At 43.4% G+C, this 27235-nt stretch overlaps 1 protein-coding gene across 6 annotated transcripts in view; it reads right to left on the reverse strand.

Moving 5' to 3' along the window:
* Positions 1–772: 772 nt before the first annotated feature.
* Positions 773–27235, reverse strand: part of peli1b (pellino E3 ubiquitin protein ligase 1b) — a 37642-nt gene continuing 11179 nt past the window's right edge. The window contains exons 2-9 of one of the 6 annotated variants that reach the window (XM_041050049.1): positions 15427–15744; positions 10181–10310; positions 9368–9469; positions 8129–8326; positions 7284–7472; positions 2921–3760; positions 2358–2507; positions 773–1684 (exon numbers count right to left, since the gene is read on the reverse strand). In XM_041050049.1, the coding sequence (XP_040905983.1) occupies positions 3182–3760; positions 7284–7472; positions 8129–8326; positions 9368–9469; positions 10181–10310; positions 15427–15509 (1281 nt within the window). In that variant the 5' untranslated portion in view covers positions 15510–15744 and the 3' untranslated portion in view covers positions 773–1684; positions 2358–2507; positions 2921–3181. Of the gene's footprint in view, positions 1685–2357; positions 3761–7283; positions 7473–8128; positions 8327–9367; positions 9470–10180; positions 10311–15426; positions 15745–27235 lie in introns of all 6 variants that reach the window. The other 5 variants (XM_041050053.1, XM_041050050.1, XM_041050051.1 and 2 more) reach the window with 5 other exon arrangements.

Raw genomic sequence — 27235 nt, forward strand, 5'->3', positions numbered from 1 at the left:
CTCCTGTGTCTGTGCACCCACAGTAAACTCATCCACAACGAGAATTCAGTCCAGTGGCTTTCACGTCAGACAGCTGCAAAAACCTGAATATTATACATCCCTACAGTTTACAGATGCAACGGCCTGATTAAGGGAATAAAATTAACTGCATGATGTTTTCAATTCGGACGTCAATGAGGCAAAATACATTAGTTAGTTCTGTATCACATCAGCGGTTTGGTGACATCCTGTCTTCATATTTAATGAGCTGCTTCACATCAGAGTTTACAGAGAAGAAGAAGGAGACATTAAAAAAGTCCCAGATCAGAACTGAAACCATGAAGGGTTAGGTTCAGATGTTCAGAGTTAAACAGTCTGGAACATCTCTGTTTTCTATTTTTAAGCTGTGAATCAAACTGATTTTGTTTTTGTTGGTCATTCAAAAAAAAAAAAACCTGGCACAGTGAAATGTGTCACTTTTACACTTTATTGTTTAAAGTTGTTACAAAAAAGTGCTGGAAACATTCTTTGCTTCTGCCTTGTTAAGCACAAGGAGACACAGGACAGGAGAAGAGGAAGAGGAAGAAGAAGAAGAGCGAGTGGGGGTGGGCGGGACAAACTGACGGACATTGTGTGTAAAAACATGAGATAACAGTACGGAGACAGAGTGAAGCCCTTACTCACACACTTTATCCACAGAGTGAGACACGATGTCTCAGAGTCCGTGAAAGAAAACCAAAACAAGACTGGGTGAAGGAAAGACACGAAACTTTAAATCCAGAACAGACTTTTAAACTTATGACGCGTCCTCAGAGGACTTAAGCAGTGTGTGTCAGTGTGTGTCTGTGTGTGTGTGAGAGACACAGGTCATTGTTTTTCTCCCTGAGGTGAGTTAGCGTGTTGCAGTCGGAGCTCTGGGGGATACTGATGAAGGTTATCTGTGTGTGGAGAAGAACAACTGTGTGGACAAATGAACACACACAAACCGAAGACTGTGCACATACAATCATCATGAACACATAAATTACAATGTCGCTCACACACACACACACACACACACACACACACACACACACTCACACTTGTGCACACTTCACACACACACTAAGGACACCTGTAGAGGCTCTGTGTGTGTGTATACTGAAGAACATGTGGAGAGTTGGGAAGTGACTGTGACAGTAAAGCTGCTTCACTGTTGGACAGTTTCTACAGTGCGAGTGTGTGTGTCTCTCGTTCTCACACCGACTGCGGCTGCAGCAGTGAAGTGGACGAACTACAGCGACGGTGCAGGATGTGTGGTGTGTTCATGCAGCAGGAGTCTGGGAGAATTTGTGCTTTCACTCAGTCTACAAAATATCAGGATGTCTTTACAGCCGGTGAAATCTTACATAGTTAGGGAGGGGCCATGGGCTGTGTCTGGGCTGGATCTCTCTTTGACCAGTCAGTCCTGATATTCTGTTCCCACACTGTGGAGCTAGTCAGCCCTAAAATGCTCTTTGGCGGAAACTTCAACACACTGTGTGGAAAGCACAGATTAATACACAGCCCTGATTAGGACACGCACACATCCATAAAGAGGGTTTAGTAACTTGAAGCCATGCGTGTGTTTGCGTGTGTCAAACCTGAGTCAAACAGCTACAGTTGTCTTTTTCCTAAGTGTGTTTAGTTGCTTGCTTGATGTCATGGATGGATGGAGCTTCCTGCTCTGTGACAATTCAGGTGAAAGACAGAGAAGCACATCAAAATAATTTTAAAATGTCTCAACTCCTCGTTCACATCCTCATAAAACTGGTCAAACACATCATGGCCTGTGTTTCAAATCATGCCCAAAATGGTGCAGTGACTCTTGGCTTTTCAAAATAAAACACGTCATTCTTACTCACACTGAGTATTTTAAAATACTGGCAAGGGTCAACATTTTATTTCACTGTCTGTTTCGTTTCAAAACAGTCAGGATGTTGTTGTAAGATGCCAATATTTGGGCATAAATGACTGAGATCAATACTGATTATAATACTGTATCTGGGAGAATAATGATAGTTACTGCTGCTGTACCTGAGCAGGTAAACCCCAAACATCACAGGAGACAAGCAGGATAAACCAGACTGGTCATTTTTGTTTTCTTACTTTTGTACCGTCAGTTTCGATGAGCAAGTTCCTTTCCACTTTTAATATCATACAAAGTATTTGATCAGGTCTGGTTATAGTGTGTGTGTGTGTGTGCGTGTGTGTGTGTGTGTGTGTGTGTGTGTGTGTGTGTGTGTGTGTGTGTGTGTGTGTGTGTGTGTGTGTGTGTCTTCCTGTGTGAGGTGAGACATTAGCTACATATCTGCAGTATCATGGCTAACCTCAGAAAAAAAAAAAATTATATCACTCACCCACAAAAACGTTTCACTCGGACTTTAAAGGGAGGGAGCAGTCGTTCAGGCTGTTTACAAAGACGCCTAGAAGACTCAGCTTCCCATAATGCTTTAGGAGGTTTCCGTTCCAAATCTATTGCTTTGAATGCGAGAAGGCCATGGTGACGCCTAATGAGAGAGAAGTATAACTGAAGGGTTAACACACACAGTGAGAGCACGCCAGAGGACAGGGTGTATAAATAGGACAAACAGATCTGAGAGGTGAACATGGGGGAAAGACACTGAACGAACCCTCAGAACACACCTAGAACTTTATATCTGATTAACAATATACTGTATTTTCAAATTAAAATGCTAAATAGTATTGAAGTTAGGCATATCTGACAGATAAAGAGTGAAGCAATGGTTCCTGGGCCATAAATAAACATCTTTGTTTAAATTAGCTCTAACAGATGTACACAGATGTATATTGCAACAATAAACATGAATAAAAGCCGTGTGTTTGCACTACGGTGTGTTAGTAATTTAGATAAATACTGTTGTTAAAAGTTCTTTCCGAGAAACAAACACAAAAAGTTTACCCAGCAGTGTTCTTTGTTTGGTTTTTGTGTCTCTGGTTTCACATGAAAATATAGAAATCTTTGTTGTCATTCATGAAAAAGCAATACAAAGGTCACTTAAAAATGAGAAAGAGACAAAAAAAAGTCCAGAAAAAAAGTTTTTTTTATCTTTACTGCAGAGAAAAGAAAACAGATCTGGGGAAGGTCCCTGTTTTCAGTGCAGGGCCAAACAAAAAGCTCCCCGCTCTGCCTCACTCCAAGGATGATGGGAAGTTGCCCGTCCTAGTCGAGGGGTCCCTGGAAGATGAGTCTGACGTAGCCGTGCTCGCCATTCAGCTGCTGGGCACAGAAGGGGCAGGCGGCGTGGAAGGTGTGTGTGCCGTGCGGCAGTGGGATCTGACTCCAGAAGGCCGCCGTCTTCTCCGAACAGACGTGGCCGCAGGGGTTAAAGGCGTGAGTGGGCGGGGCGGCGTCCACGTAAAACCCCGCCTCGCAGCCCAACCACAGCGGCACGTAGGGCCCTTTAGCTCGGCACATGGGACACTCCCTGTGCCGGCCCTCCCGGCCCTCCCTCTCCTCGCGGTGGTTGCCCCAGTTGTGGTAGCCGTGCACGTGGCCGCACTGAAGGTAGACCCATGGCTGCTTCTCGTCCGGCGTGTCCTTGCGACGCATTGAGGGGAAGGCCAGCGTGTTGAAGCCCACGGGACACTGCGGCCGGGCCGCGTTGATCTCCTGCCGCAGAGCCTCCAGGTGTTTGAGGGTGGGGGTGCGCGACAGGCCTTCAGCTGTGCGCCACAGCAGGGTCGCACCGCAAAGGTCGATGAGAGAGCCGTCGACGAGCTCCTGGGTCTCGGTCTCCACCTAATACAGAGGGTTACAGATACAAGCTGATTAAAAACAACAGTGGTATAAAAACATAAAAGCAGATTAAGATCCAGCAGCCACATTATGAACCTGTGATGGTGTCAGATTATTTAGTTATTATTACCTCGAGCCTGTCGTCAGGATTTTCCCAAGCTGCTTTTTCGCCCACAGATCATTTTACATAGACCTCAAACGTCTCTTTAAAGAAAATTGTAATTTCCCAAACTATTTTTATCAAATTTTGTATTGTTCAGTTTCCTTTACTCCACAAGGAAACTTTTTTAAATGTCTATATTTATTAATTTTTGTATTTCTTAATTATTTCGTCACTAATTAAATAAATGAATAAATAAATGAAAACACTGAGGACATGACCTCTGGACTAGTGACTCGTGAGATGTGTACACCGTCACATCTCTCACCCGATAGGATGAAGCAGTTCAGGTAGTGGACAGATGGACATACGATAGCTGCCTGCTTCAAACTGAGGTGTGCAGTACTTGTCAGAACACAGCAGGTGGCAGCGTAACTCCAGCATTCCCCTTTTTTTTTTTTCAGAAGTCTGAGTGATTCAAGGAGGACACAGGGGACTAACAGCTGGAGGGACGATGACATGAGGAAATTAAAAGAACAAGCGACCGGGGGGTGGGGGGGGGGGGGGCAGGACAGAAAGATGCTGGAAAATTTCTGAAGCTACAGTCATGAGGAAACTGAGTTTGACTCGGTCACATCAAACACATTAGACAGAGGGAAATTCCAGGTTTAAGATAAACAGAACACAACAGGGTGGGACAAGAACGGGACGATGAAAGACAGAAAGACTGAGTGGGATGACAGAGAGACGGGAACGAAGGGAAATAACCTAAGACACACAATAAACTACTGGGAAAAAAAAAAAGAAGGTGATACAGATGAGGCCAAGGGCAGCTCCCGGGGCGTCTGGTGCTGAGGTCACCGTGAGGCTCGGGGCAAACAGCATCAAGCTGCCACTGGATGACGTGCCCACCCCCCACCGCGTGCACTTGTGCTCTTTATGTCGCACTGATAAAACAACACGCGCTCACATCTGGCCAGCACATCCACAGCCGCTCTGCTGCTGGCCGGCGAGCTGATCGTTCAAACCGGCAGCTTTTAGGCTCACAAGGCTGCTCCTGTAATCATTAATCTACCGACACGTCAAAATAAAAGTTGACCATCTGAAAAACCGCTCGCCTGATCAATAAATAACCACGCGCGAGTTTAATGATCTCAGCCGATCGGGGCCGATTCACACGCTCTCATTCGCGACACACAGTTATAATTTAATTACACTAAAGCGGATCATTTATCAGCACGAAAAGCTTTTATTAAACGCAGCAGGAGCTCAGATACTGTACTCGCTTCATTTATTACACTTCTCAACAGCCCCCACAGCAGGCTCAATAAAAAGCTGTGTGTGTGTGTGTGTGTGTGTGTGTGTGTGTGTGTGTGTGTGTGAACTGCCCTGTAAGATATTCCTAATTACTCCGGCTTCGACCTTGTGTCAAACAGCAGAAGGGCAACGATCTGCCCCGCTGGCAAAGCTGAGCGAGTCCGTCCAAAAACCGGCACACGATTCCTCTTCACCTCACTATACCCACTGCATATGGTCTCTACAGCTTCGTATCAAATAAACAGTAGGTGTCAAGTTTACTAATGATGGGTATATTTTTTTAAAAAACAATCTAAGGACAGAGGAGGTTACAAACAAGGGATTTTCAAACCTAAAAAGCATCCAACAGCACACCTCCGGTACCTATTAGCACACGTAAGAGTTAGCCTTGAGAGCTTTTTCGCAAAACTTGCTGAGACGACTTTTTTCCACCCATTCAATCAGAAAGTCCTTCAGATGTTAACCTTCACAAACACAGGGCAGTTCTTCCATTTAGAAAGCTGTGTACACGCAAAGGTATGGAGGGGGGAGGGTAATATGCTGGATTACAAAACTCAAAGACATTTGACCAGTTACTATATTTAAAAAACACATAATATATTCTGAATGGTTTCAGTCTAATAACATTTTTTAGGGCTGGATCATATTTATCAAAATTTGATGATGTTGTTCTTATTAGTCCCATCAACACGAACAGCTTCTTCCTGTCTGTTGAATATTTTACAGTCCTGTACTGTGTGTTAGAATTTTTCCGACATGGGACATACTTATCTTCTATCTGTAGGTTTGTGAACACACACACAAGTTTTCACAAAGTGTTGGTGTTGGGACAGACCCAGTATTTCGTTAGCACTGATACTGATGAGTGGGGACCACATCAGCATCTAAATGGACCATAGGGACATTTGCAGTTAAGTTTACATGCTGTTTAATGCGCTGCAGCTGAGCAGCTAATTAGCTATCTGAGCGGCCACCCTTGAAGGCAGGGTGAAAAGCTCATCATCTTAGAGGGAGTAAGATCCAGTTTGATTCTAGTTTGTCCTTTTACACCTGCACACAGTCGTACTATCTGAAATCAACTATCATAATCCTTTAAAATATACCTAAAAACCTCAAAAATCTCTGTCTCTGTAACAGCATCACCATCAACGAGGAGCGCTCTACACACGTGTGTGTATTCAGCCTGACAGTAAAACCCCATCACGTGCTTTAACCGGACATAAAGCAAATAGGTGCTTTCCCACAGCTGATAATCTCAATTGTCCACGGGAAATAATGACTGTGAAATAATGAGTGGTTTCCAGAGTGGTAGATAATGCATATGTCGTTAACTCTCTGAGGGGTAAAGGGCAGGGGCAGAGATCTGAAAACAGGTGGGACGTCAGATAAAGGGACATTAATATTAGTGCTGACATGCTAACTGTGAGCTTGTGGTTGATGATGTGGATGTTGTGGGAGGGAAGATAGAGAGGAGGAAAAAAAACCAAAGACCTAATTAAACACATCCTCCAAATACTTAATCCAATCAGACAAATGCCACAGGTGAGCAGAGTGCTGTGACTGGCTGAGAGACCCTGACGTCCGCCGGAGGATCCTCTTACAAGGTCCTGTTACGCACAGCTTTGATAGACGGACCTGTTGCCGTGGAGACGGCATCCCGATAACCTCCGTGTGGTGTTAAGCTCTGACTGACCTCCCACAGTTGGTACGAGAGGGCGACGATGAAGGAACGGATGAGAGAGCAGTGCGGAAAAATGTAAGGACAGAGAGGAGCAAGCTGCGCCTATCAGCCGCCTGAGCTGATGTCCAGCTCTGACACTTACAGCCCCAAACAGCAGACACAGTTAGAGACTAGCTGGTGAACACAGTGGAACATTTAGATGAGGAAATAAGCAACTGTTAACTGCTAACTCATCCTATCAATTTAAAAGGTGTCAGTGTTGTGATCACAACATGTTTTCGCTGCACCCAAGTGGCTAAAAACATCAGTTGTCGCCTGACACACGCCTGAATGCTAAAACATCGCGTCTCTCTTTTTCTGAACAATGAAAACTCCACAATAAGTCAACGTGGTGCAAAATGTTTCTCACGCTTTGCATCATGTCTCACCATCTTTCCCCGCTGCTGTGCTGAGCGCGTTTCACGCAGGGTGAAGACGTTGCCGCAGACGGAGATCTCCCTCCAGACGCCCGGTTTGGAGTCCTGGGTGAAGCCGTTTCGAGGGTGCATCACCAGCACGCCGTTTGTGGTCAGCCCGTCCATTTGACTGTCAGACGTCTTCCACTTAGCAGCTTTCTCCTGAAGAAAACAAAGACATGGGCGGATGTGAGAAGGATGGGGACAATTCAAATGTCCATTTTGTAATCCTGAATCTTACATCTGTATCTTATATCTGTGTTCTATTGTCACTCAGCTGACTCGGGACTTGGTGAACTCTGTATGCACTCAGCTCCAAACATGAATTCAAGAGGGTGTTAAGCACAATTTAAGAGGGAAAAGGAGCAGTGGAAAATTTAGCAGCTGCGTGTTGATGCCAAAATGTCCATATGACAGGCTGCAGCTTGAAAAAACAAGACTTCAAGTAAATTATCAAGAGACTTTTTTATACTGAGCATGTGTGAATTCAGTTTTGTAGCCAAGGACGCTGTGACAGGACATCAGTTGTTGTCCCCTCTGCTGTCATGACAATAACAATTCGAGCAATTATGATGCTTACTTCGACATTAAATGTAAAATAGATGAAAAAGTAAAAGCAAACATGTTTGGGAAAAGAAAACAGGTTGAAGTTTTATATTTCATATTACTTATTTTTTTACTAGAACATTAGACTCTTATTTCATCTCTTATTTTCCTTATTTTTTTGTTCTTCTGAGCTCTGTCCTTTCATTTTTCAGGGTTTTACTCTCTCACGCTGAGCTACACGTGTCTGAGGCACCACACGAAGCACTGCTCACCCCTAGGAAGATGTTCTTGGAGGAATCGAAGCCTGCGGCATAGATGCGTGCGGTGTAAGGCGGCGTGCGCTGGCAGATGATGCGGCAGGCGAAGCGGGAGATGGTGCTCTGAACCGACTGGGTGTCTGCGTTACTCTGGCTGCCCGCCACCGTGTCCGTCACTACAAAGTCAATGGGACTCTCTGTCGATCGACCGATCTGGTGGAGAGAGATGGAGATGTGTTCTAACAAGCTCCAGACAATATGTCAAGATTAGTTGAGAACGCAGACATGAGTTAGAAACAATGCTCTGACGGGAATAATGACAGAATGAAACAGAGGCTGTTTAAGGAATGAATGGAGAATATGTACAACACTGACTTTAAAAAGAATTAAATAGGTGACAAAAGGAAGAAATATTGCCAGGCTAGTTCAGCTAGTAGATATAGCAAGAAAGAAACTGCACACACTTTTTAAAACTATGTGAATGAGGACGTCCTCGGAGTTCTCAGCTGATTCACATGCTTTGCTAACTTGTATAAAACCCACAATAACTTCTGAGGACAATCTATTCTATGATGATGGGTACTCCGCTGCCCCTGACAGCTACTGGCATCACCACTGCACCATAATCACTGCACACAGCGGCCTCCCAGAGTGTTAATGCTATATTCAAGCCAAGAACAGGCTGACTTTTAAAAAACACTGTGTGCACAGTGTTTATAGTAAACAATCTGAGGGCGTTAGGGGACATTTTTTACACTAGCAAATTGGAGCCTCTAAATGTTCTGTAAATGCTCTGGAGCTTTGAAGAACATTTTTTCTCCTATGATTTCTACCTAGATTTATGGAAGTATAAATCTATACTATATCTCCTATAGAACTGAAAGTCACACTGCATCTATAAATGTGTGTATCGTGTGTCCCGATTTGACTGAGTTATGTTGTGACTGTATGGATTTTTACAAAATTGCAGCATGTGTCCCAGTCGCTGCTGCAGCTCCAGCTGCTGACCGTGATAATAAGCATGCAAATCTACAACGTCAAAACTTCCTTGTCCATTTCACCTCACAGTTTGCCCCATGTCTCCCCCGTCTGCCCCCTTCCTTCAAGTCTCTAAAACAATCAATATTCCAGCTCTGTTACCAACGCCTGTTTAAGCAGATACGGGTGAGTGCAGCAGGGAAGTGGAAAAAAAAACATGGACAGCAAATTGGTCGTAAAACTCGAGTCTTGGAGATAAAAGCTGAGGCCTGTTACCTGGAACATGTCTGTATTGCTGTCGTGTGTGTACTCCACCACCACCGTCTGGGCTCGAGACAGAGTGTATGAGATGCTGTGCTGGTCTTTGTTGCTTATGGCCTGTTGAGACAGAAGGAAGGAAGGAAGGACAGATGAATAAGGAGGGGACAGAGACAAAGGTTAAGACCTGCAGATGCTCTAAAGTCAAACTCTGAACACGCGTTATAGTAAAAACACCTCGTACATCTACTCAATGTTCCTTACAGAGAACAATAGACACACACAGGAAGGGTGGGGTGGGTGAAGAGTTAGACAGCCTCGATGTCTTTTCGGTCAGCCAGGACCACCCACAGGGCAGAAAAGGACAATCGCTCTTCCAGACTCTTTAAATTACTGCAGCTAAAAGCCTGGCCTGTGCGTGAGCGAGCGAGAGCACAAAAAGTGTGTGTCCACAGAGAATCCATTAGGTACAGATGTTAAACCAAAAAAGCAAAGGCCCTCTCACACTCACACCCACACACACCCCTTACAATCCCCTGTTCATTTAACAGATTTTGGACGACCTAATAACTGGTGATGGAAACATAAGAACATGTGCTTCCCAGGACTTTGGGAAAATGCTCAGTTACTTTCCACTGGACCGTTCACTTTTGTTTCTCTTATAAATCTTCAGCATGTTCCAGTTAAACACGGTGTAAAAAACACATAGCATCAAACACCTTTTAGAACCGGGGTCTTCCCTGGGACGACTACATGATACTGTATTGTGTGTGTGTGTGTATGTGCGTGCGTGCGTGTGCATGTGTGTGTTTGTGTGTGTGTGTGTTTCACCTTGGCTGCCTGTGGAGAGCAGGCGACGTGAACTGTGCTGGGTTTCACCCCGTTTGCCTTCGGCCTCTTGCAAAGCGCAAAACGGCTTTTACGTCGCCCTCGGTCTCCATTGGGCAGAGAGCCATTGTACCTGCACACACACGCACACACACACACACACACACACACACACACACACACATACGTAAACAAAACAATAAACAATAGGGCATTATTGTCTGAGCAGCTGTATAATACACTGGAAAAACAGTCATTGTGGAAAATGCTTGAGGGCTTTTGGTGCACTCCCTCCATGACTATGTGCATTCACACACAAATAGCAGCCTATACTTTTCATACATACTTTTTCACAAAAGCAAGTCATGTCCCCGTAAACAACAAAGCCCTCCAAACATAACCCCAGGATGGCTGAGAAAATAAACACACAGAGAGACTCATTTAGCCTGATACATGGCTGAGGAAAGGAGAATAAACAGAGGCGTTCCCACCGACAGAATGGAGTCTCTGTGACTCCCAACAACACCAGGACTGTTGTGTCTCTGTGAGTGTGTGAGTGTGTGTCTTGCTTAACACCCTAAAGTAAGAAAACATACATCACCTCCATCTACCTTTCAGTATATCAACAGTGTGTTAGTGTGTTTCTAAGAAGTGACTTAAACTCATTACTGTGCCTGGATACCAGAGAAACATGGAAGAAAAAGGGGTTCAACTCTCCCAAGAAGCAGAATTAATAAAAATCAAGACATCCCATTCGACTCCTTGACAACAATAATATAAACAACAATATTAAGTAATTTAAAACAGCAGAGCTGGATGGAGAAATAAAGTGCACATTTACAGCAGCAGCCAATGATTTCAACACTGTAGCTGTGCTTTGGGCTTCCAGGTGTGAATGTACATATGTGGGGCTGAGTTTGTGGGTCTGCGAGCACGCAGAGGTTAAAAGATTTTATTCTTTACTGCACACACATGTTTTAGATAAGCCATCACCAGCGGTAAGCGATATTTCTGCAAGCAGCACCGCAGCTTTATAAACATTACCACGTACATAAACACCGCTTGCTACCTTAACATTGTTCTGGCAGAAGCCAGACTCCTCTGACTTCACTGATGTACGTTAACGATAGCCAGCTGTGATAAACGCAATGTGATGACTGCCTCCTACAGCTTTTTGTTTAGCTATGAATTTCACAGTTTTCAGCAAATATTTGCCAATAATTATTATTTTTTTTAAAAGCCAGTAATTCCAACAGTTATAATCATTTACACACAATAGTGTGTAAATATGAACAAACAAACCAACAAACTAAAGACTTGAACTTACTCAGCAAAAATAAATAAACTTTACAAATACTGGACAACACAGTAACAATGTCAAAGAAGCAGTCATAAGAAAACGTTTTCTTTACATTAGTAAACAAGGACAGGAAAAAAAACGAGAGAAAGTTATATGACTTAAACGGTACAGCAGAACTAGCCACGCCATATAGGACCTCAGCCCAGCTGGAACGTGTCTTCAACCAATCAAATGACTCTTGAAATGAACCCACCCACTGTACCGAGTCCGGCAGAGACGGCACAGACAGGTCGTAAGGACGCCCAGCCTGCAGCTAAATGCTTCTCTGAGAGAGCAGATCTGCTGGGATCAAACAACGCTGGGAGGGTTTATGAGTAACCATGGTGAGAGAACAGAGCCACAGCAACGTTTGGGAAGAGTAACCATGGCAAGAGCGTAACCATGGTGAAGTTTAGCCCGTATCCGGAGAGAGGGCAGGGCAGTCTGCTGGAGAAAGTTCAAAGTGTTGCTGGCAGTTCAAACCTAAGTTCCCTGGGTAGCAGTAACGTGTGCGTTCACACACACACACACACACAAATATTCTCAAAACAATGGCAGAAAGGCCAAGGGTTTGCAACTAGTGTGTGTTTACATATATATACAGATTTGTCATACAGTGAGGCAGGAAGGACTCCAGTTAGGAAAAAGTTAGTTATACATGGTGTACTCTCTGATTCCCACAATTAGCAACAAGTGTGTGTGTGTGTGTGAGTGTGAGTGTGTTCCCTCCAAACACCAATAAACTAAGGCTCAGTGTGCAGCAACAAGCTACCACTTATACAGTAAAGCTATAAAAACATAAAGACAGGTTCTATGGGTAATTATTACCTATGGCTGAGTCACTCACTGTGCTTAAAAACATAAATATTAGAAAAAAAACGTAAATGTAGTTGTTAAAATGTCTTAGGACCAAACTAAAAATACACAACCCAAAAAACATGAAAAATGCATTTGCGTAAACATGCATGTGGACACACAATTACTGTGCTAATACATAAGCGAAGATGTGGTATATGGACGGACTGAGGTGGATCTGGAGGGACTGCTGTGTATCCAGTGATGTCACAGTTGTCCACTGTGCCTGTAAACAGATCGTCCCCAGAGACGCTGCAGCATTCCTCTGGATTAGGCCATTAGCATCACAGGGCTTCAAACATGGTAATGTTGGACTGGGGTTAGCGAGGAGGTCAGACACAACACTGTGCTGCGTGATGATGGGGGTTCTCCATTAGTATTTGCATGTGCGAGTCTGCTCTTGGTCACAATTAAATCAGAGCACTTGTTGCGGCCTGCTGGGAGCACCAGGCATGTGCCGTTTACTGTAGCTGAGCCATTTAGTTTGCACAACCATGAAAACGCTCTGTACTGGCTTAGAAGTAGGTTACTGTCATTTTCCTGTGCAACCCGACCATCACCTAGCAAACTAAAGGAAGAAGAAGGGAAAAAAAAATGATTGATACGAGCTAACATGAAAGTCTTATTATAACAGCCACTCTTTTTTTTTTTTACTTACCAGCCTCTGGTTTACAGTTCAGCTGACCCTCTTATCAAGACTTATCTTGATTTCAGGTGTCTAAATTGCTGTCTGGATTGTAGCCACGCTACCGCATGTTTAATATGTTTTAAACATATTCAACATGTTTGTCAGGTCTCAGCACACAACGTATTCTAGAGAGAAACACTGAAAGTAAATGTAACTTGTATGTGTGTAGAAGAAAACTCTACAGAGCAGTGTAGTAAAGAGTAATTTAAAAGGTTAAATCGAACAAATTTCACAGTTTGCAGCCTTTAAGATTCTGCTCTCAATGTCAGCAGCTACATTAAAGCTGTTATGTGTTTGTTTTGTGCTTCATTGGCCTTATATGGCTTTTATTTATCAGATGTTAATAAGAGTAAGCAGTTTGTTCTGCCCCACAGTGTCACAGTAATGGATTCATTCCCTAAGGGCTGGTGAGAGCATGGTGCTAAGGGTTAGGGGTTCAACTCCCACTGAGTCCAGCAGACAACAAATGCATTTCCAGCAATGTAATGTGTATTAGAGTGTTCACTACACTCAGTGCAGCCATATTTGCAGCACAGTGTGACTGCTCATGTCATCCAGCAAAAAAAAAAAAAAAAAGAAAAAAGCCCCTGTTGACCTTTTAAAACGGGTGGCCTGACCTAGAATCCAAAACTAGGGGCGGAAAAAGCAGAGCAAAACGGAAAACTGGGGTTCTCCCTTGTAAAGGCATGGAACTGCATTTACTGCTCACTGCAGTTTTTCCACTAGGGAAAATTTCCACGGTCATCTCCCTGACAGTTCTGCTCCAGCATAACCCAGAACAACAAACTGTGAGTCAGCTGTGAAACCAACTGTGTGCGTCTGAGCGAGACATGAAAAATACGCGCGTATATACTGTAGCCGTGTCTGTGTTCTACGAGCACAAGAAAGCGTGTGTGCGTGCGTGCGTGTAACGAGTCTTTCCGACATCTGCATTCCTCTGTGGAGTGGGCTGGGACGGGGAGTGGAGTGGAATAGCCCTTTGGGAAATAAACAGGAGACAGACAGATAAAGGAAGTCCTTCACTGTCAGTTGTTATTGGAGAAAGTGTGTGTGTGTGTGTGCAGTTGTCTTCTATGCTGGAGATGTAGGGTGTGTTGGAGGTTCTTTCCTACAGCTGAGTATGTGGACTTGAGTCAAAACGACTCTGTGGAGGAAGAGAAAGCCAAGGTGTTTAAGATGAGTATCCGGTGCTGCCTCGGGCCAAAACTGATCTCATCTTGTAATATATCAAGCAACGCGCTTAATCTCATCTTCCAAAAATACTCAGCTGTAACTTTGGATGAACAATCGTATCTGTGTGCAGTCTCAGTCCGTGACCCTGTGCAACCAGACAAAAATATCCCAACTGTCTATGCTGCGTTCTTGAAAAGCACTTCGGCTCGCCTTTGTTCTTATCTCGTTTTCAACTTTTCTACTGAACCATTCAGAGGCTCAGTCTTCTGAGAATGTCAGAAGGTATTTACAGGTTAATTGACCAGTTGAAGTGCTTCTGCTGTCCTCAGTGTATATTCCCCCAGGACACACACTCCTCTCCCACAGCATCAGCTCTTTTTCTCTTCATTACCAATATTTACATTATTCTTGAAGTTATGACAATCTCTTATCTAATGTGGCAGAACAAAATCACATCAAATACACACTAATGTTCATGGGCATAGTCAGCTTGGCAGTCGTAGTGCTTGTCTCCACCCTAAGAGATCAAAAATGTCAAATTGCACATTTCCAAAATTACTGCAAGAAAGAGAATTTGGTTTTAAAAATACTTAATCTGCCTCAGTAACCGTCTTTGTTTTATACACTCCAGGACTCAAACCATAAAACACACACGGATAGGTCACTTTTTCAGGTCCGAGCGCAGAGTGAAATCATGTGGCTCCAAACCAGCACACAAACACTGGGAGTGTTGGAAACACTGACTGGACTGAGCCAAAAAAGACGACAACAGTGAGCAACACATCCAACCATTATCAGCTGTGAGTCACGGATCCAACAATGACCAATACAGTCAATCACGGCCAATACACACCGTTCACATTCAGTCTACACACATACAGTAAGCAAGAAAACAAACCTCATCCCTCAGAGATATCAACAAATTCAACACTACAGTCTTAAGATAGTGTTATTTAAGGAGTCTTGTCCAACCAACAGTCTATAACCCAAAGATACTCAGTTTACTATAAGACAAGCAAAGGGAGCAAACCCTCACAATTTTGCCATTTTTGATTGAAAACGTTTAATTTATTAATCAATTATAAAATATTTGCTGATTAGAGAATTTTGTAGACAAATTGTGTATCATGATAACACTATAAAGTCATTATTTCATCACCAAACCAACAGTGTCTGTAATGTGTTGGTGCTCACCCCAGCACAATGAGCTCTCCATACTTCACTGGCACTTTGGTGGAGGAGGTGGTGGAGATGTTTTCCTGCTCCGGGGAGTACATTGGGCACGGCTGATTGAGGCTCGGAGGAGGAGGAGGAGGGGAGGCAAGATGGGTGAGCTCCAATAGGGTGACGGGAGACAGGAAGGGGAAAGGAGGGAAAGGGAGGGGAGGGGGGGAGGTGCTGATCGAGTGGAGCACGGGGGGAAAGGAGGAGAAGGAAGGGGAAGGGTCAGCTGAGCCTCAGCTCCACCCTCTCATGCTTCATGTGTCCGTCTCACGCAGCGCTCGTCCTGCCCTGCAGAGTGACAAAGAAAGGATTAATGCAAAGATTAGTGTGTTTACTCAAAGTTGACCTAACAGGAGCAAACAAGAAACATGTGCAATTGCGCAATTGCAGATCGTGTTCACAGTTTTTTATGACAACAAAAATTAGGCTAGAGCTAGAGTTAGGCTAGGCTGTGATTTAACATCAGGTCTGTGTGTAAACACCACAGTTTATTCCAGCTGTCAGTGCACAATGAGGGATTGCACTGACAGTTTTGGTTGCAACACACATTTCTGTGATTTACCTCACAGACAAAAGATAAAATGATTATCACTGTGATAACTTAGAGTCATAAAATCCTGCTTCATGGTTTTATGAACCACTGTGCAGGGCTGTGACACCTACCAAGCCTGCAAACATGGATCTGTCACTCAAACTGGACCAAATGGACCATATTTCATCATCCCACCGGTACCTGAGACGGTCCAATCACTGCACTTTTTTTTTTTTTTAAATGCAGGGTTTTAAGTCTGAATGTCCCCTAAGGGCTGAAACCGTAAACCAGCTCACTGTTCAAAAGCAAGTGCTGTGGAAGCCAGTGAAGCTGCTCACTGACCAGCATCAAGAAGCAGGTGACACGTCTGTCTACTTCTTCCCCAGTCAACACTGAACTTTGCCATAACAAAGACTACAGTACAAAGGGAAAAGGTGTTATAAATTATGGAAACAGAAATCGGGGAAACAGGCACAAATCTGTCCCTTTAAGTCTTATGTATGCCTAATTACATCCAAGATATTCAGAGCCACTTAAAAGGCTGAAAGTGCTCCGTCAGGTACAAATGGAAAACACACCCACAGACACACTTCAACCTCCCGAGATTTTTCTTCAAGGTTTCAAACAAAAAGGACGTCACCAGAGGATGGAGGTCATGACTAAGGTCGGGAGTACATGTGACTTATTCTTCCTGTTGAATCAGGTGGGTGTCTGTAAATGCCATACACTGTATGGTAAATGCTGACTTCAGAGGATGACTCAAAAACACACACACACACACACACACACACAGCTTTCTAAAAGGAAATCACAGCGAGGAGTGGAGAAAGAAAGCATGCATGAGAAAAGAAGGCACGAGAAAAGGGAGAGGATGGACTTCCTGTTGCAATAAGCTGAGGAAGATCTCATGCACTCTCGACATCACGGGTTTGACTTCAAGCTCATGACCTTTCTTGCATGTCCTCTGCTCTCTCCCATCCACTGGACAAAAAAAAAGGCAGAGTATAAATAGGCTATCCTCCCGAACGATAACACCACTTTACCGTCAGGCAGTCATCCTCATTTATAGCGGAATATTTCTCCTACAATTCCCAGGGAGCCTTTCTGCTAAGAGAATGCAGAACCACACATGAATAAAGCATAGGAAGTAAAGTGTTTTGATGATGAGTGGGGATGGGTGGCTTTGTTCCTCGGCACCGAACAGCAGGAAGGTTGACAGAGTCCCATCAGACTGAGTGGGAGAGGTTCATGCAGAAGCCTTCCAGGTAAGTATTCTTTTCAAACTCAATGTCAGAGAGAAGCGTTATTCAGTATGGACTAAAGGCAATGTCTGTAGGAGTATTTCTGATGCACCGAAAAAAGGACAATAGAGCCTGTGTTTCAATAAGACCTACGAGTCGGATGGTTGATGTAGTTAGTGAAAATACAGCAACACAGTCTGTCAAAAACACAAACCGTTTACCTAGCAACACGGAAAAAAACTCCCTGTAACAGACTGAAATCACCCATGTCAGGACAGACTTTAGCAACCGGCTAGTTTAGTTTAACACAGACACTGAAAACAGGGGCACACAGCTGGCCCGGCCCGGCTCTGTCCAGAGCTAACAAAAAAAAAAAAAAAAACATATTTATTTCCCAAAACATCAAACTATTTCTGTCATCTGACTTCATCTGACTTCATCTGACACAGTCCGTATGTACAGTCTGCACAGTGCAGTGCTCTGCAGAAACACAACACTAATACTAATGCCTCTGGCCTGTGAGTCAATCACACCTTCAGCCCACATAATGAGTGGAGTCCTGTTAGGAGGACACCGCTTTGCATTGAACTGTGAGTAAGCGTGAGCGCACACACACACACACACACACACACACACACACACATAAAGTTCCCACGCAAAAACAGGAAGTTACAGGGCGTATACACTACCACCAGCTTCGCTCATGCGTTGACCAGTTTTTATGCACTGTGGGTGATGGTGGAGTTTCCGATGGTGGTGTTTCTGGTCAGCAACAAAGTCCTCACTTGCAAATTATCTGATGAAAGAAACTCTTAACTTTTATAGTCCAGTGTTTACTGAAACAGTGCGGTGCATAGAAAGATGGAGACGTCGGACCGAGGCTAACGTTTCACTGTCAGTTTACTGAGGTGAAAATTTATTCACATCATTTCAATATTTGGCAAAGAAACTATTAAAGTTCAACTCTGGTCAACTTTTATCCTCCACAAGCTCGTGATGCTAACAGCTCCCTGAACACATCATTATTCTGACAAGGAGAAAACAACGTACTAATAATGGGTGGGACCTCCCTTTGCTCTCAAGACGTCAGTTCTTTGTGGCATGGCGTCAACAAGATGTTGAGATTCTGCTCCATGTTGACATGACTGTATCACATCATGTCTGCAGATCTGTCAGCTGCACATCCATGCTGCCAACCTCCTGTTCTACCGCATCCCAGAGGTGTACTGCTGGATTCAGATCTGGTGGCTGGGTCGGCCAGTGAAGGACAATGAGCTCGTTGTCATGTTAATGAAACCAGCTTTGCTTTGTGACATGGTCCATTATCGTGCTGGAAGTAGCCACTAGAAGATGGTAAACTGTGGCCATGGAGGGATGAACATGGTCAGCAACAATACTCAGACAGGAGACACTCAGACCAGCCTGTCTGGCACCAACAAATCATAACAAAATGTAATGATTTGAATCCTGTCACAAAAAGAATTAACTTGTTGGACATATTATAGGTACAAACGTCTTATTTAGGTTTGACTGACCAGCTTTCAAGCAGGTTAGTTTGCAGGCGAGTGCCTCACCTGCTAATTGAAAGACTACCTGCTCATACTTCCTCAGAATCGTGCAAACTTTTTCACAGCCTCACACGTGAAGACATAACACTTATAACTCACATCCCAGTATCCTGTTCCCAAAGTGTTAACGTGTTAACAATGAATCTATATTCAGTGTATCACACTCTGCTACTCAGTATAGCTGGGAACTATAAACGGCTTCATCACACACACAGCAAGAGAGAGAAAAGTGGGTGGAGGTGAAACAGTAGTGGCACAGAAAGAAATCACACCAGGGTTAATCACATTTAAGTTGAGACAAGCACTTCATGTAGTTCAGCCAGAAGCCTCTGATGGATTCTGGTTTTATTTTGGTTTTATTCTGGCGAAATGCAGGATCTGAAAGGCCGCAGGACGAAGGGGGAAGTGAACATGGGTGTGTTCAAACTGCAAAACTGGATGCAATGTCTGAGCCCCGCCTGCTCCCCGGACAGAGAGGGTTAACTACACGTACTCACATGAGCACACGTGCAGCATTATCAGTGCATACTAAAGCACTATGCTCTAAACTGTGTGCATGTAAAATCCTCTCTATGCACACACACACACACGTACATGTGTGCACAGTAAGTAGTGTCGAGGGACCTGTTGGCTGACTTGCCAGGAATTGATTTTTACCTATGGATCCACACACTGAAGACCAAAAGAAAAATGGGTCTGAGTGCACTGGGTCCCGTTATTGAATTCATTCTTGCTTTCTCCAGCGTAGCTCAAGGACATCAACTCAGCGAGCCCCGGTCTCCCTGGAAATAATGTTCATCCTGGACAATTATCCTATACAGCATCATAAATGCAAAGCAGCCAAAAGTACAGTGCAGAGTTTGGGGCCGGTGCACGGAAATGAAAGCCATTAGATTTTAACATCTGAGGCCGGGATTTCCATCCACCTAATGATTAACGATGTCAGATTTAATATTCAACCTCCGCTAACATTTTATATTAACGATAATGACCAGTGGAGCGGGAGCAAGAAGCACTGTGAGCGACAGCTTTATTTTCTTTAATTTAACCTTTGATTTCTCTGCTCAATTCGCTCGGGTTATGTCGGGAAACAGCTCGTGCCAGCTGCTTAAATGAGGCTTTCACTGAGCAAAAACAAGGATTGTGTGTTTTTAAATGACTGATCATTACTCACAGAGTGAGGAAAGGGTTTAAAACTGGCATCTCGAGTACACATGTTGTATGTATGGGTGTGTATATAATTTTTTGAGTATGTGTATGTGCCTGACTAAGCTCTCTGCCTTTGCAGCTCTGCATGACACAGAGCTCAGGGTGGCAGTGTGCCAACTGCTGCTTAGCTACCGAGACACACACAGTCCTACAACAATGGGCCCGGAGCTCAGAGAGGCTGACTTTGCTGGCAGGGGTCATGGACTGTAACAACCTGCTGCTGACAGCAGGAACAGCAACCTCACACTTACAAAAGCCCTCGTAAAACTTTACTGCGAGGAGGCATGGGTGACACCTGCCATTCCCACTGGCCGCCAACAGAGCACAACACATGACAAACAATTGCACGTGAACATGCACACATCTTCGTGTTAACACGGAAGCGGGGTAACAGCTGCGCTTCTTCTTTTGAATGCATCACCAGCAGCCGCCAAGCTACAAGGCAAACTGTTCCGTTTGGCATATGCCAAAGAGCAACACGCAGCCATGATCGGGGGAAACATCAATCGGCCGTGTCACGCTCAGAGTTATCAGAAATCTCTGCAGGGTTTGAGTCCTACACAGTGCTTTCATATTGAGTTAAAAGGTGTGAAATGATCGAAAAGGGTAGAATTATGGTAAGTCAAAGCATGACACACTTTCAGGGTCACAAGGCATGGCTGTGTGGAAACAAACAACTTCACCGGAGGCAGGGTTTCTTATCTGGTAGGTCAGGAACCCAAAATGGGTCAAAAGATCCTCTAACAGGGTCATGGATAAAAGAGGGACTGACAGAAGGACCTCCAGTACGGTGCTAACTAATCTGTTAAGTCCATTGCACGGCCAAGGTAAAAGGAAGGGTCCTGATACATAACCAGCCAAGAACCACTGGCCTAAGGCCTTAAGGCTTAAGCTACTGGCTCATGTGACAACACTTCCCATACCTGACACCGACATAATAAGACACCTAATATTTACAAATCTTTTTTTTTGTATCTGCGATGCTTTCAAACGATCTGTCCAAAAACCCATTTCCCAACACAGAAAAGGCCGGGAAAGGAGCTTCAGTGACAAACCAGTCCTAAATCAGATAAATCTGATCCTCTGAACTGAATCTGATCTTTGCTGAACTATATATTGTCTTTGGTCCACCTCAGTGCTCACAGTATTGTAGAGTGCAGACTCAGACTGAGGTCAGAGCCAGAAAAAGAGATGCAAAGCCAAATAAAGTAAGGGAAAAAGGATTACTGTATTAGCCATAACCCTTTTTTTTAAAGTGAACATCACCAATAAAATCAAAATGCAGTTGCTTCAACATGCTGATAGTGAGCTTTTGATACAAAAAAGGACAAATGATAACAAAAAAATAGGAAATACAAATAATGCAGAAACAAAAATGTCATTAAACACAGCCAAACTCTGTAAAAGAAGAAAACCCAGAGCAGACACCAGGTCAGGGACAGACACAAAAGAAAAGAAAACCAGGATCACCTACACGGTGTAACATCTTCATTACTGGAGTGGTAATGATATCCTCCTGGTAAAGTGGGTCATCAGATCAATAAATAATAACAGATGCCTGGAATAGACTTGGAGAGGCTGACATGTTTCTGGCTTTCTGGAAATGTTCTCCTATTTGCAAAAACAACAACCTGACTGCACGTGTGAAATGGTATATAATAATTTCTAAATACAACTGAAGTGGGTTACAACTTCATTATGTAATAAAATCTGTTCCCTCCTCTGTATTCTAGTGCCACATTTTAACAAATGACTTGCTGAAAATAAACCCGTCTTGTTTGGGTTTTCTCATATTTATTGTCCTGAGAGGGAAGATATCATCACATGTAAGCAAACTGACCAGCCGTCTCCAGAATGTGTTCAGAAACACAAGAGTTATGCATTCACTTTCTTCTGTGTTTTGTTATGACAACCAAAAATATACTAATCCTCTGCCTGCTGGGCTGAAACTAGGTGTCAATACAATTTAGACTGAAAGTACAATATGGTGAGATACGATATACTTTACTGTCCTCTTTTTCTGGGGTTTCCGTTGCTGCATTTAATAAATATCATTCTAAATTTTACAGATACACAGTACACAGATTATGTAGACATGTGACAGGTCAACCACATGCTAGCATTCACTTGTACATACATTCAAATGCTAGTGGTAAGAACTTTAAAACAACATATCACATCACTTAAAATAACACTGCACAACTTGAAGACAACATGCTGCAGAAACCGTCCATCATAACAAGATCTCTTCGAGAACTCGGGCCTCTGTGGCTCATACTGCGTCTTTACTGTGTAACATGTCAACAGGAGAAGGCACAAATTAGTTTTTACAACGACTGAATCACCAACTGGGCGCTCTACATCGTCTGCCAGAGGGTAAAAGCTTGTGCTCAGAGGGGAGGACATGGGGTGGATCAGCCAGTATTCACTCTGCTCCTCTGAGCACACACTGTTCTTAAGTGGATGACAGTTGTTGTGTTAGCCGGCGTATGTGTGTGTAAAAATGAGAACTCAAAGCAAAGGAAAAAAAATGAGCTCATCTTCTTCCTTGTGGCTGCTGTGATCTTTGTCAGAGCCCGTCATCAAGAAGGTCATCAGATACCTAATCATCCCAGTATTACTGGCTCTCATCGCGCTCTCGAACACTCGGAGGCTTTTAGGTGTTTCACACACCTTTCATGTTTCGTATGAGCGGCTTGCGAGCCAGAGGCTTTGAGCTCCCCAGCTGTTCCACGCTGAGCCGCCAACCACACGTGGTCTTCAAAAGCTTACAGCAACAATTTTCCAAAAACAGCAAAGTCTCTCTCTGCCTTTCCCTCCCTCTTCAGTCTTTTCATCTTTGGATCCCTCCTGACAAACAGCTTGTTCCCCTTATCATAAATAGATGGTAGATGAGATGAGGGAGACTTTAGCTTCTTGGTGTTCATATTGCACCACTGCAGCGTGAATGTAATTTCTCTGTGTTTCGTGCTCACGTCTCTCTTTGCAGACAGGTGATCAGTTCCAGGTAAAGTGTTTCTGGTTAGATTGAGTTACACAAGTGCCAAAGCCAAGTCTGCAACCAAAGAAGAGAACATTTTCCAAGACAAAGAGCTGCAACAGCTGGCTGATTAATTGATTAGTCAGTTAATCAAATACTTGTTCTAGTCTTTTTTTAAGTATATTTTTGATGCTTTTCTTTGTTGAACATGACAGTAAACTGAATATCTTTGGCTCAAATAAATAAAACAGTTTATTTGAAGACTTCACCTGGGGAATTTTAACAGTTTTATCACTATTTTTTGACTTTTTATAAACAAAACAACTGATCAAGAAAATAATTAGCACATCAATCGATGGTGGAGATTAACTGTTATTAGCAGCCCTACAAAAACACACAGGGCGACACTACCAAAAAAGGAACTGGCTGGATAGAGGGTAAAAAGATTAAATGTGAAGTTCAGAGTCGAGAAGAGATGGTTGGAGCGAGCATGCTGTGCTGATCTACTGTACCTCATGCTGCTAAGAATCAGGCTGACCTCGCCTCCTCTAACAAAAGCTTTCTTTGTCAAATTCCCACTCCAAGAGGAACTCCAACCCACTTAACCCCGTGCCCTGTTTGGAAAGCAGGGTAGGTCTTTCAGCTCTGTGGAGGAGAAAAGACATAACCATGTGTTCAAACTCACGGCCTCGAGAAACAAGCCTTCAAGGAAAAGAGGCGGTCACTGCGCTATGGTCAAACCCAGACGAAACAGCAGTGAAAAGGTCTTTTGGGAGGCTCAACAGCAAACTTAAAGTATGTAAAGTACAGGAACATATTTCACTTATAACAATATTCAGTCCACTGAGGCGCAAATGCTTATATGCAAGTTTAATTACAATAGCAGTCATCATGTGACAAACTGCCTCCTACCAAGTCTCTATAAAACCATTCACTACTCAGTTAATCTTCATAACAGACGAAACAGTACAATAACATCTATGTCCCACACACAAACACTTCTCCCATGTGGACAGGACAGGATACACCTCCTCTTTGGCCTTTGATTACATTAGATTAGATTTTTTAAAATATAAAATCATAATTTATAACATACCAACTTGTTATTAAGACGTAAGTGTCTTGCACGTAATGAACAAACATGAGAAACAGTTAAAAAAAAAAAAAAAGTTGCTGATTAATTTTCAGTCAATCAACTATTTCACTGCCGCGAAGGTACAGCCATCCACGAGTTACAGGTTATTTTAATGTCATAAAAAAAATCCTGAACGACGACAAAACAGCCTCACACAGATGCATCAAACAGAAAAACAAACCAAAAAAAAAAAAAGAACCATAACAAAAATAGCATTCAGCTTGATGACAGCAGAGTTTGTTTCTAAGAGAACCTCCATGTGAGGGGAGCCAGCGCCACGTCAATGCCTTAAATCAGAAGCCTCAACTTCCTGCGACAAACACCAGCTGCATGGTGGGAGAGCCAAAGGGCCAACGAGTCGTCAACCAGCGAGCCTCCTCCCAGCTCACAGACAAAGACCACACGCTCCTCAGCTCAAAATGATAAAATTACAGTCTCCTGCCAGATTACGATTGCTCATTCAGAAAAGAGGAACCCAGCTGACATCTTTTTGTCTAAGAACCTTAAATAGAGCTGTGCAAAAATATATATTTGTGTAAATACTTTCATATGAATATGTTCTGCAAAATTTTCAAACTTTTTATATCCACAGACTGAACCTCTGTCCCAGGTTTAATCTCTGCAGCATCATGTCAAAGTGCTATTAGGCAAGACACTGAACCCCACGACAAATAAGAATGTGATTAACACAAAACGTATATTTGGTTTGATGCAGATGGCAGGGTAAAGAAAAAAAAAATGATAGAATAAAAAAACCCTCATTGGTCTGGACATCAGTCATGTGTTTATGGACTTGAAAGAAGGAAAGAGATCAAAGGCTCCCAACAGTTTCTTGGAATGTCTTTCATTGTTTTTCCAAATGATGACTAAAACGGAACATTTATGCGGCACATCATGCCAGAGGTTTTACGCTTGCAGGAAAAGAGGGGGCTGCTGGGTCTGACCATAAACCTCATCCTTGTAAGTGGTGCTTGTTTGAAAAACAATTTCATCTCAACAACGCTCAATAACAAGTCAAAGCGTGCGCTAACCCTACAAATTATGGCTAAGTATTTGAGAGGCTGGGAGTGGGAGGCTGTGTGTGCATCAGTGGGGATGTTAATCCACGGCGAGTGTTTGTAATGCCAGAGAAATGCATTTGTGCGTGCATATTTGAGCATTTGTGTGGGCGCGAGCTCGTTTTCAGACGCCCTGGGTCTGGTCTCCGGTGTGTAGAGTTGCACGGTCGGGTCAGTGGAGAGGGATTGGTTTGCGCACTGTGGAGATTAGACGCTCGATGACTCGGAAACTGATCTGTGGGAAGGAGGGGGAGCTGGCAAACCTGACGCCAGATTCTCTTTTCTCTTCTGCCTTCCATTCTGTCTCCTCTGTGGTCAAACTTGTCCGATCGATGAATATGAACAGATGGCATCGGCATTGCAGAACGTGGAAGGAAAAAAAAAAGGAGGAGGAGAAATCTATTCCAGTCATCTGGGACATGGGAGGAAAATGCTCTTTTTTCCAGTGTTTTCACAAAATGTTTAAACATGCATACATTTTAAGAGAGGGGCAGCTCCAGGTAAATAAAACATATCCTCTGCTGCCCAAAAATATCTCTTGTTCAGAGGTTGATTTACCTGGTTGACCTATTTATAATAACTGTGACGTTATTTTCAGTGGGCTATCTTTCATGCTGCTATTTGAAGGCTTAATACTGACAATCAACAATCCATGGTCCAGAAATTACTGTGTTATCTGAAGGACTACATTAAAACTAGCAGTTTTAAAAAGACATGTTTGACACCTGCTTCGCATCAAGTGAAAATAGCTCAGTGCAGTTTTGTGCAGCAGCAGCACTTTAGAAGGATCATGCACCTGCAAAATATTGCTAAAAAATATGAGGAAAGTGTTTCAAACCAAAAGCGGTTCATATTGTTGGTGTAGACTGAACTAATTATAACCAGTGGCTACTATTTCACCTTTATTTGTGCTACTCTGCAGTTCAAATGCTTGCTACCCTGTGCTTTAGGAAAAGGTTTTAGTGTTTCCACAGAGCTCACGCTGTGTTTTTGGCATCTGGCCTACAAAGAGTGCAATCAGTTGCAAAAAAAGAAAGATGACCTGGATTTCTTCTGCTGATGGAATCACTTAAAAACATAACTTTATTGGGTCCTATCTGAAATTTAGGTCCAGAGTTGAGACATGTTTAGATAGATGTGAGTCTTTAACTGTGTAAATAGTCAGCCTAATGTTTGAATTCAAAGAGTTTAAAGGTTGGTCAAAGACCTAGCTGCTGTCTCCGTATCACTGCCCACACAGAACCTGAGCCGCCGACAAAAGGTACAGCAGGAAACCGCACACTTCAAAAAGGGATGATTAATGATGACCGTCCATCTCCTGATGATTGTGACTAAATTTTTCACTCTTCACCACGGCAGCCAACAGACAGATCTACCAGAAGACTGCAGTTTACCTGCCAAACTGACTGGATGACAACAAAATCTTGGCAAATCTGAAATCTGCCAGCGTTTGGAAAACAGATAGCGTTAATATTCCCTGTTCCAGAAACAGGGCTCCGATGCCTCCTTCACTGAATGAAAAGATTTTTATGTCTTTGACTGGACGTGTGCTGCAACCAGCTCATATTCTTTCCATCTCTCTTTAGCTGGCGACTGCTCTTCGTGACTCCAGCGGGAAATGATCAGACTCATTTCCATTCACACACCAGATCTCACAATAACTCCAATCTTCTGTCTCAAAATAAAACCACAATGAGTACTGGCACACGCAAGCCATTTCCATCCAGAGGAACCTCTAAAACCAACAGACGACCTTACGACAGGGGAAAAATCGCTGCTGATGCAACATTACAGAAAATTAATGTAGTGTGAATTACATCTCCTGAAGCTCAGCTGGGTGTGCACAGACAGATAACACTACATTATCAATACAAACCAGAGCGTGAGCATGTTACCGAGCAGGAGATTAGACCATAGAAATAGAATCATAGTGCTTTGTGTGCATGAGTGTTTGCATGGTTTAAATATATCTTCATTTTGATATTCACTGATTATTCTGACTCTAAATACACACTGTCCGACCACTGACATGGATGCAGACATCCTGCTCCACAGT

The sequence above is a fragment of the Toxotes jaculatrix genome, chromosome 11, assembly GCF_017976425.1.
Source record: "Toxotes jaculatrix isolate fToxJac2 chromosome 11, fToxJac2.pri, whole genome shotgun sequence".
Lineage (NCBI taxonomy): Eukaryota > Metazoa > Chordata > Actinopteri > Toxotidae > Toxotes > Toxotes jaculatrix.